The sequence below is a fragment of the Leptonychotes weddellii genome, unplaced genomic scaffold (assembly GCF_054177405.1).
Source record: "Leptonychotes weddellii isolate Sample4059 unplaced genomic scaffold, ASM5417740v2 HiC_scaffold_3785, whole genome shotgun sequence".
NCBI classification, from domain to species: Eukaryota; Metazoa; Chordata; class Mammalia; order Carnivora; family Phocidae; genus Leptonychotes; species Leptonychotes weddellii.
Window position 1 is genome coordinate 1 of NW_027981788.1, and position 9896 is coordinate 9896.

General features: G+C 36.6%; 1 protein-coding gene and 1 non-coding gene across 2 annotated transcripts; both read left to right on the top strand.

Annotated features, from left to right (window-relative positions):
• Positions 1 to 168: 168 nt before the first annotated feature.
• On the top strand, positions 169 to 8884 carry LOC102744928 (ABC-type organic anion transporter ABCA8-like). The gene is made up of 5 exons (XM_081810805.1): positions 169 to 492; positions 760 to 945; positions 3002 to 3149; positions 5412 to 5580; positions 8747 to 8884. Exons 2-5 carry the CDS (start codon positions 778 to 780, stop codon positions 8796 to 8798), a joined length of 537 nt encoding a protein of 178 aa, XP_081666931.1. The 5' UTR covers positions 169 to 492; positions 760 to 777; the 3' UTR covers positions 8799 to 8884.
• A 688-nt stretch (positions 8885 to 9572) lies between these two features.
• Positions 9573 to 9679, top strand: LOC115940512 (U6 spliceosomal RNA). Its single transcript, XR_004075255.1, has one exon. It is a non-coding gene; the product is annotated as a U6 spliceosomal RNA (small nuclear RNA).
• The last annotated feature ends 217 nt before the right edge of the window (positions 9680 to 9896 follow it).

Consider the following 9896-nt stretch of genomic DNA (forward strand, 5'->3'; position numbering starts at 1 on the left):
GAAAAAAATGTTTGAACCAAAATCAATCAGACTGGAAGACTATTTTCTCCTTTTCCCCACAGGGATGTGTGTGTGTACATGTAGGTGTGTGTGTATTTCTGGAATTAATTTTAGGACAAAAATATCCCTAATTTATCTTGTATTTATATATCCTGAAACTCAATAAGTATCTACTGAAAGAATGAATGAATCAATGAATAATATTAGAATCCATTCTAGATCCTCCTTTCATTGGAACATGAAATTCTAAAATAACATCTTGTTTCCATCCTAGGCTCTCCTGGGGTCTGCTCTATGGTGTTTTCATCTTCATTATGGCACTTTTCTTGGCACTTATTATAAAATCTGTCCAGTTTGTCATTCTGACTGGCTTCATGGCGATCTTCACCCTCTTTTTCCTCTATGGATTGTCTTTGATGAGTTGGTGAATTAAATTGCTTTCTTTCCAATTTACCAATCTACCCTAAGGATCAAGTGTTGGTTTCTAAATAGGTAATTATTCTCCATATCCCTTTTCTTCACTGTCTACTCTTTGCCTGAGAACATCTATGTATATCTATGTATTTGATTTGTAGTGTTTTTTTAAAAGATTTGCAGTGTTTTGTAATGCCAACTTATAGTGCAATTTGTAGAGCACAGTTTTGTATTATAGACCAAAAAAAAATGTAACTCTAATTTTGTATATTCAATCCCTTATTGTGTTATGCTAAGAATAATCCTTAGAGAAATATAAACCAACTGGATCTTCTCTCATTTTAGATAGCTTTGGCTTTTCTAATGAGTGTCTTGGTAAAGAAATCTTTCCTCACTGGTCTGGTCATGTTCCTTCTCACCGTCTTTTGGGGAAGTTTGGGATTTACAGCATTGTACAGGCAACTTCCTACATCCTTGGAGTGGATTTTAAGCTTTCTTAGCCCCTTTGCCTTCATGCTTGGAATGGCCCAGGTGAGAAACAATCCAATTGTTGATTGATGGAATTTCAGAAACATCTTTTCTGTCTGGAATTCAGTTGTCTATAGTCATTTCTATGATTAGCGTTGTCAGATTTAAAGCCTCAGTGCCGATTACTGTGACATTGCAAAGATGAACTTTTTAAAAAAGATTTATTCATGTATTTGAGAGGGAGATTGAGAGAGAGACAATAGGGGAGAGGGACAGAGGGAGAGAGAATCCCAAGCAGACTCTGTGCTAAGTGCAGAGTCCAACACAGGGCTCGATCCCAGGACCCTGAGATCATGACCTGCACTGAAACCAAAAGTTGGTCACTTAACTGACTGAGCCACCCAGACACCCTGCAAAAATGAACTTTTAAAAGCTTTGGGCATACCGAGCTCAGCAAAATAAGCCATTTGGTGAGTGAAAAAAAGGAATGTCAGCGTATCATTCTTCATAGATGATCTAAAGCATTTTCTTGACTATTAATTATTATTATTTTTTAAAGATTTTATTTATTTATTTGACAGAGAGAGACATAGCGAAAGAGGGAACACAAGCAGGGGGGGTGGGAGAGGGAGAAGCAGGTTTCACGCGGAGCAGGGAGCCCTACATGAGGCTCAATCCCAGGACCCTGGGATCATGACCTGAGCCGGAGGCAGACACTTAACCAACTGAGCCACCCAGTGCCCCTTTGGCTCTTAATTAAATATGGATTTGATATTGCAAATCTAATTCTAATTATTCCAGCTCGAATTTTGACTTCATAACTGAACAACACACATGAATCTATAAACCACCATATGCAAGAAAAGAAAATCACAAGTTAAAAACACATTAACTGACCAGCGAATTTCATTTCTGCTCATCAAATGTCATTTCTCTTTAACTGATTCTCAAATTGAACTCACTTTGCTGTCCCTCCAATTAAATGGTAATGTCGATCATTGCATACATATCCGTTATTTAGTTCTTAATGAAAGGATTATTAATTATAAAAGACCCATTAACTTGAACATTATAGACAAGCCCACTTTTCCCACAGGTTCTCCTTAAACACACCAGTTTTGTTTTGTTTTGTTTTTCCAAGAGCATGAATTCTCTCTCATGTAGCCATTTCAAGGAGGACCACACTTTTGTCCTGTATCCTATTTGGTAAAAATTTGTCTAAGGTTGAGCTCAAATGTCATCTTTTCCCATATTTCCCTGCCTCCTCCTTTTAGGAGTTAATTGGACACTTAGGTAGTCAGGGCCAGGGTCCCCAACAAGAAAACAGAGAGCCAGGACAGCTAAGATGAAACCACACTAGCATCCTGTTTTACAGATTAGACAAGACCACAATGGCATCCTGTCTAGTAGCCTCTGCAGAAGTGACTTTTGCAAAACATCCTGAAACAAAACAATTAACCATAAAACATGGGTCACTACCACAAGTTGAGGCAGTTCATGTCCAAATGTCAGCCCAAAAGACCATCAGCATGTGAACAATAACCCAACAGGTAGACAGGTGCATGATCAAAGCCCTGATTGGCACCCCTTAGCAGCCAATCCACAAGGGGCCCACACTCAGGATGCTCAAGATAGATCTGCAAAAGAGCTTAGAAAAACCCCTAGATTTGAATACCAAAAGGGCAACCCTCTCAGGTCCCCTCCCTCTCCTGGAGCTTTATACTACCGCTCAATAAACTGCTTTGCTGCCCACCACTCTTTGTCTGGTCTACCTCTTCATTCTTCGAAGTGGCGTGTCCATGAACAACAGGCACCAAGGGAACAAAAATCTTGTAACACTCCTAATGCTCCAGTTTCACCTGGAACATACTTTAATCACAGCAGTTACTAAATTTCATTATAGTTGGTCATACACCTATGCCTTCCAAAAGATTTGAGAATTGTAAAGAAGGCAGTTTCATTCAACTTTGTGTTAATGGGAGGCAAAAAGTAGCTCTTACATGTTTACGCTAAACCTGTTTAAATTGTTTAAAATTTATCACAAAATTTAAAATTGCTAAATTGTTTAAAATTTATCACAAAACTAACGTCCTTTCTTTAACTACTTTTTAATTTTCAGCTTTTGCGCTCAGACTATGATTTGAATTCCAATGCATTTCCTAATCCATCGGACTACTCAAATCTGATAATAGCAACAAATTTCATGTTGGCTTTTGATCTTTTCTTCTATGTGGCACTGACGATTTATTTTGAGAAAATTTTGCCAAGTGAGTACTGATGTGATTAAAATCAAATATTATTTCCTAAAGACGAATCTCCTAACACATGTGTTATTTATATTTTAAAAACTACTTTTTTTTTAAAGATTTTATTTATTTATTTGAGAGAGAGAATGAGAGAGAGAGAGCATGAGAGGGGGGAGGGTCAGAGGGAGAAGCAGACTCCCCGCCGAGCAGGGAGCCCGATGCGGGACTCGATCCAGGGACTCCAGGATCATGACCTGAGCCGAAGGCAGTCGCTTAACCAACTGAGCCACCCAGGCGCCCTAAAAACTACTTTTTGCATCCAAAGGAAGGCAATGAACAAGGTCATTGCCAATGGCCACATTAGTTCTTTATTTCTTGTTACTTGACTGGTCAGAAGTACAGCTTGAATTTTGTTTATAGGATCACTGATCTTCGAATTTCACTGTGCTCTAAATGTAGTTTGTTTCTTTTTAAAAAGATGCTTAGAAAGCTATTTCCTAAATGGGTCTGGCTTGGTATTTAATCATGGAAATTTACAGTTGCTTTTGCCTAATTATTTTGCTCAGTGGTTCTTAGCCCTGGCTGTATTTCAGAACCACCTTGGGAACTTTAAAAAAAAAAAATACCAAGCACAATTCAACCCTAAGAGATTATGATTCATTTCATCAGTGGTGGGACTGGGCATCTATATTTTTAAAAATCTCCCCGGAGTTCTACAATAGGGAAGTCAATAGGTCATACATTTTTACTTTTATAGTAGATCTCAGGTGTTTTCACCACACACACACACACACACACACATACACACGCAGAAAAATGATAACCATGTGAGGTGATGATATGTTAATTTGCTTGATGATGGTAATACTTCACAATGTATGCCTGAATCAAAACATCGCATTATATACCTTCCATGTATACAGGTTTTATTTGTCAGTCATACTTCAATCAAGCTGTAAAGATTATGGAAGTTTCTAATGAAATAAACACATTGAGTATATATTTTTTTAAAGTTAACGATTCAACACTTGGTCAAAGGGACAAAGGAGAAAGAGTGAGGGCGAAGGTGCAGAGAAACATCTGGAAGCAGTGAACTGATCATGTTGTTGTTTTCAGATAATCCCTTAAGAACAGTAACTGTCTCTCCCTTTCAGAAGAGACCAGAATAATAGAGGCCAGAATCTACAATTTTGGCTAAAACATTTATTATACACTTGGAATTATTTTTATCATCCATTCACTAAGGCTGAATGTAAGCCTGAATTCAAACAAGGTGACTTTGTTCAAAATTCTTTGAAAGATAAGCAATATCAATGAGAGAAAGGAAAATTAACTGGCTAAAATGACAGAATCATGTCATGGGGAATCTGGTGGTAGAATGGACCCAGTCGAGCTATATGCTTTCATTCAATAGATTTCCTCATGAAGGGAAAGAGATAAGTACTAACTAATAACGTACCAAGTAACAGGTGTTTAGAAAGTGTTCGGTCAATATTGCACGAAGGAATGACTAAACACGTGAAAAGTACACATAAATTTGAAAACCCATGGTTAGTACCCTGGAGGTCGTTGCAGAATATTAGTGAAATATAATGTTTTTTTCATTTCATAATGTCTCTCAACATGTAGGGAAACAGAAATGATAATTAAATGCAAATACACAGTGGGTTAATTTCCAGAAAGAGGATCATGAAGAGTAAGTTTGCTTCAGAGGAAAATTATTATTTGGGGATGGAATAAAACATAAATACAAAAGAGCTTTTTAAAAAATTGCACTCTGTTAAATTTCAATAAATTATTTTGCCTCTTTCTCTCCCTTTGTTACAGTGTGTCCACCTTTTTCCTTAAATCCTGTTCTGTTTTCTCTTGGAATATTTGTATCCAATAATAACATTGGATACAAATTCTCAATTTCTTCTTCCTTTGTGGGTGGCATGACACCTGGGCTCCTAGATAGCATTCGGCATGCCTGGCACATCTTGCATTTGTATTCTAATAGCTGGCTTTCTTGGGGTCAGGGAAAGTCTTAACATTTATTTAAGTCCCTCCTGGATTTTTTAAAATTCCAGTTTCCTTTCCTCCTGTAGGAACAATGATTATAATAGAGACATCTTAGTGATTTTTTTTCCTTATGTGATTACACCTATCAAGGAAAATGTGTGCATTCTGTGTTGATGATGTGTTCAGATGTCTGGGCAAAGAGGTGACATTGTGCTGCTTTATTAGGATGACTCTTTCCCTTAAACTGGTGATTGACCCAGTATTTTTCTCCTGGTCATATAGATGAATATGGACATGGATATCCCCTCTTGTTTTTCCTGAAGTCCTCCTTTTGGTCACGGGAACAGAAAGCTGATCATGTGGTCCTTGAAGATGAAATAGATTCCGATCCTTCATCTAATGACTCCTTTGAACCAATGCCTCCAGAATTCCATGGGAAAGAAGCCATCAGGTAACAATGATGCAGATGGAGAGCAGGCCAAAGACTGAGAAGCTCAGTTCTCTTTTGTGGCCTACGGACAGTTCCCACCTATAACCCCCTCCACGCTACCTTCATCATTTCCCACTTCAAGTTTAGAGAAAAATTCCTTTAACCTGTTTTAGATCATATTGTTGATATTTACATTAAATACAAACTTAGATTTCACCAACAAAGATAATCCAAAGAAAACCTTTCCTGGATTCTCAATCTTTTCTCTGCTGTTTCTCTTCTCTGTCCTTGGCTTCTCTCATTTCTTTGCCTGGTCTCATTTATTCACACCTTGCCCCACCTCCTTTATCATACTCCCTATTTTTTTCTCGCAGTTTTTTAAACTTCTCTTTCCTCTTCTCTTGATTGCCTTTTCAAAGGGAATGAAAGAGTAGGGGAGAGGAAGGGAGAAAGGATCTGGAGACAGACACACAGGGAATTGAGGAAGATGTGCCTTAGAGTGTCATGCACATCTTCGTTTCCAGATGTGTGTTTCGTTTGGGGCCAGCAACTTTTCTTTCCAGATAAGAAAATAGGAAGAAAGTCCTCTAGATCCCTGACTGTTTGCATCTTCCTTGTCTGTCAGTGATCCCCACCTGTCAGCCCTCTGTGAGTGGTCTCAGGTTACCCCAGCCTACAGAGTTTCTAGAGCCCATGTCAGTTTTTAGTTTAGCCTGTTCCATATTTATCTTCTATCCTTATATTTGTCCTGTGACCTAAGCTAGGTTTAACTTCCAGCAGAGCAGCTGGGAGGGAGCAAAGTAATGGCTTTATTTAATGTGTTTCTGTGTTTCTTTTTGTATTTCTTCTATCTCTTTAGCATCTCACCCAACTGTAAGTGCTATGGAGTGATAGTAAATGGGATTAAAATAGAGTTAAGAATCTAATCAAACAATCCAATATGAATGGAACCTGAATCCTTTGATGAATTGTAAATGACAATATAAGAAACATAAATTTGGTTTAGTTATGGATTACATATTTATCTGATAGACTAAAATTAATAAAGTGCCTAGGATTCCAGATCTGTAACAGCACTGGGCATATGTTAATTCTATTCCTTTCTATTATCATAATCAACTAATCTAACTGATACCATTTTATGTTTATTGAATATTTATCATGTACAAAGCACTGTGCATGCAAGATGAAATATTTTACTCATCCTTCAACACAACCCTAAAACACTCAAAAGTTTCAGGTTGCAAAAGTTGAAACTTACCTGGAATAAGTACATTGGTTAAGGTAACAGCTACTAAAGAGTATATACTCATTATCTGAACCAACCCTAGACCTACCAAACCAGATTTTTCATACCTGGGACAAAAAAAAAAAAAAATCCTTATTTCTAAAAAAAAAGCCCAGGTGATTAGACTGTATACAGTTTTGTAAGTTTAGAAACCAGAATACCTATTAGAGTTTGTAATTATTCCTTTTTTATTATTTCCTAAATATAGTTCTTCCTCTTAGAGAGTTCTTTGAACACAGAGAACATGTATTTTTTTTTAAAGATTTTATTTATTTGAGAGAGAGAGTGAGAGAGAGCATGAGAGCGGGGTAAGGGGCAGAGGGAGAAGCAGGCTTCCCGCTGAGCAGGGAGCCCTATGCGGGGCTCCATCCCAGGACCCTGGGATCATGACCTGAGCCGAAGGCAGACACTTAACCGACAGCCACCCAGGCGCCCGAGACCATGTATTTTTAACACTACATAATATTTTGTACCTGAGATAGGGCCTGGAAGATGATAAGCACTCATTTATTTGTTAAATGCATAAATGAATGTCAGAGGTCAGCAAATTATCTATATTCCATTCCAGTGTAAGGTTTTATGATAATATATATGGCTAAGAACCAGTTACTCATGTGTATATAAAATGAACCCACCATTATTTTTATACACTCCTGCAAGATCTTGAGTTAGCTTCTCACAACATACCTCATGGTGTGTTCAGAAAATGAAAATCCCTTTCATTAAGAATGTGTAAGAAGCTAAATCATTAAAGCAAAAAGTTCTAATTCTCCATCAAGTATTAATTAATTTTAGAACCTATGCTGTGGTTCGTTTAATTAACCTCCTATCAATTTTCTGATTTCTGAGGGAGGATACAAATTGAACAAATTGCCTTGAGCTTCCATCTATGAAAACATTGTTTTAGCTGCGAGGAGTTTGATACCAGTCACTTTGTTTGACCTTGTACATATGTGCCCAACACCTGAACTTTAATATCTCCAGCAACTCATTTCCTGTTCTATTTGAATTTACCTATTCATTGCTCAAGTAAGAGTTTTCTGTAGTTTCAGACCTTGTGTCTGTCCTGTTCAAAGTCATGGACTTACCACTGAGTCCTGAACCCACCAAACATGGAAGGTGTTCTGAAAAGATCCCGTCAATAAGCTTCAATCTCACCTTTCTGTAGTTAGCAAGTGTATCTCTAATAGCCAGGCTGAAAATGACCAGACTCTGCTTGTAATAACTTTTTTTCAGTAATATGTGTAATCAAACAACACCTATGTGGATCATGAAAGTAACATGGGAATTGCTTTCAGGGCAGCCTGTGAATCCTCTGTCCTCAAAGATTGTTCCAAACAGTAGCAACAATATGTGTAGCCAAGTGCAAAGGTTTTTCTTGGAGATTTCACTTCCCCTTCTAGGACTGTACTTTATCTCTACTTTTGAACCCTCAACCAATATTTATCTGGTCTCATGGTGTACCTAGAAAGATACTTAGCATCACTCTGCCCATAAAACATCTGATATGATTTTTTGACTCAAGCTATCACATTTGAAATACTTAAATAGGAGTTAAAAATGGAATGTTTCAACTGTGAATGATCATTATTTATTATTTAGCATCAGAATAAATTTTAAGAAGCATAAGAAAATGACAAATCTTACTCCTTTTTTATTTTCCAACTGTGTTGTATTATCAATTCATTCACCTTCTTTGAGTCATTTTCCTTATCCATGAATTTGGATAGAAAGCCAAGAGTTAAGCTTCAAAATTGGATGGATAATGAAAGAGTTTGGGAACCTCCACAGGGACCTAAGGCAGGAGAATAGATCATCAGTTTAATATTTTTTAAAATGTATTCCAGAAAACAAATTTTGAATTTGTTATTCAGCTCATTGTATTCTTTGCATTTTCAGGACAGAAGGAGTAATCCATATGAATTCCAGGGATATTCCATGCCCTGGTTAATTTTGACATCCTCACGTACTCCTTATATTGCCATGAGCAGCATTGATGATTATAAGGTAATAACGAAACCTTCATTACTTTGTATGAATAGAAGCTGAAGGGTAATATAATGATAGGATTTTCCTATCATTAGGAAAATGATAGGGCTATTTATACGCGTTTAATAGAGCAGCCAACTCAGCAATAAGTCCTAAGATACAAAATTTTTTTAAGTCTTTATAAATATAGGGATAAATAAATAGATTACAGATAGAGAATGATTCTAAAATTTACATGGATATGCAGAGCCTAGAATAGACAAAATAACTTTGAAAAAGGAAAAAACAATGTTGGGTGAGTTATGCTTCTGACTTCAAGGCTTACTACAAAGTTATAGGAATGAAGAATGTGTTGTATTTATTTAGGAGAGTTATATGGGCATATGAAATGAAATAGACAATTCAGGTATTATCAGTTGAATTTCAGTAAAACTACCAGGGAATTCAGCAAAATTTACCAGAACAACCTGATATTGGTATGAGGAAAAAAGAATGTTCTCAACACTCACCTCACGCCATACTCAAAATTATTTTGAAATAAATCATAGATTTTGTGGTAGGCAGTTATTTCCTAGATGGGACAGAATAAGCATATACCTGCAGAGAAAATGAGAACTTGAACCTCATCAAAGTTAAAACCTTTTGCTCTTTGTAAAACACCAATAATAAAATAAAAAACTTTGGGCTGGGAGAAAAATATTCACAATACTCATTCATCTAACAAAAGCCTTGTATCATGCTTGCGTTGGTAGCACATAAACTAAAATTGGGAAGATACGCAGAAGAGTAATATGGTCCCTACACAAGGATGTCACAAAAATTTGTGAAGCATTCCATATTTAAAAAAAAAAAGAAGATTTGTGTCAAGAATATAAAGAACTCTTACTAATAGAAGATAGCCTAGTTTTAAAGATGGGCAATAAAAGACAGCCTAATCTTAAAGAGAGCCTAATTTTAATAAAATATAGCCTCAGTAATAAAAGATAGCCTAATTTTAAAGATGGGCAAATATTTGAACAAACACTTCACCAAAGAAGATATATAGAAGGAAAATGCTCCA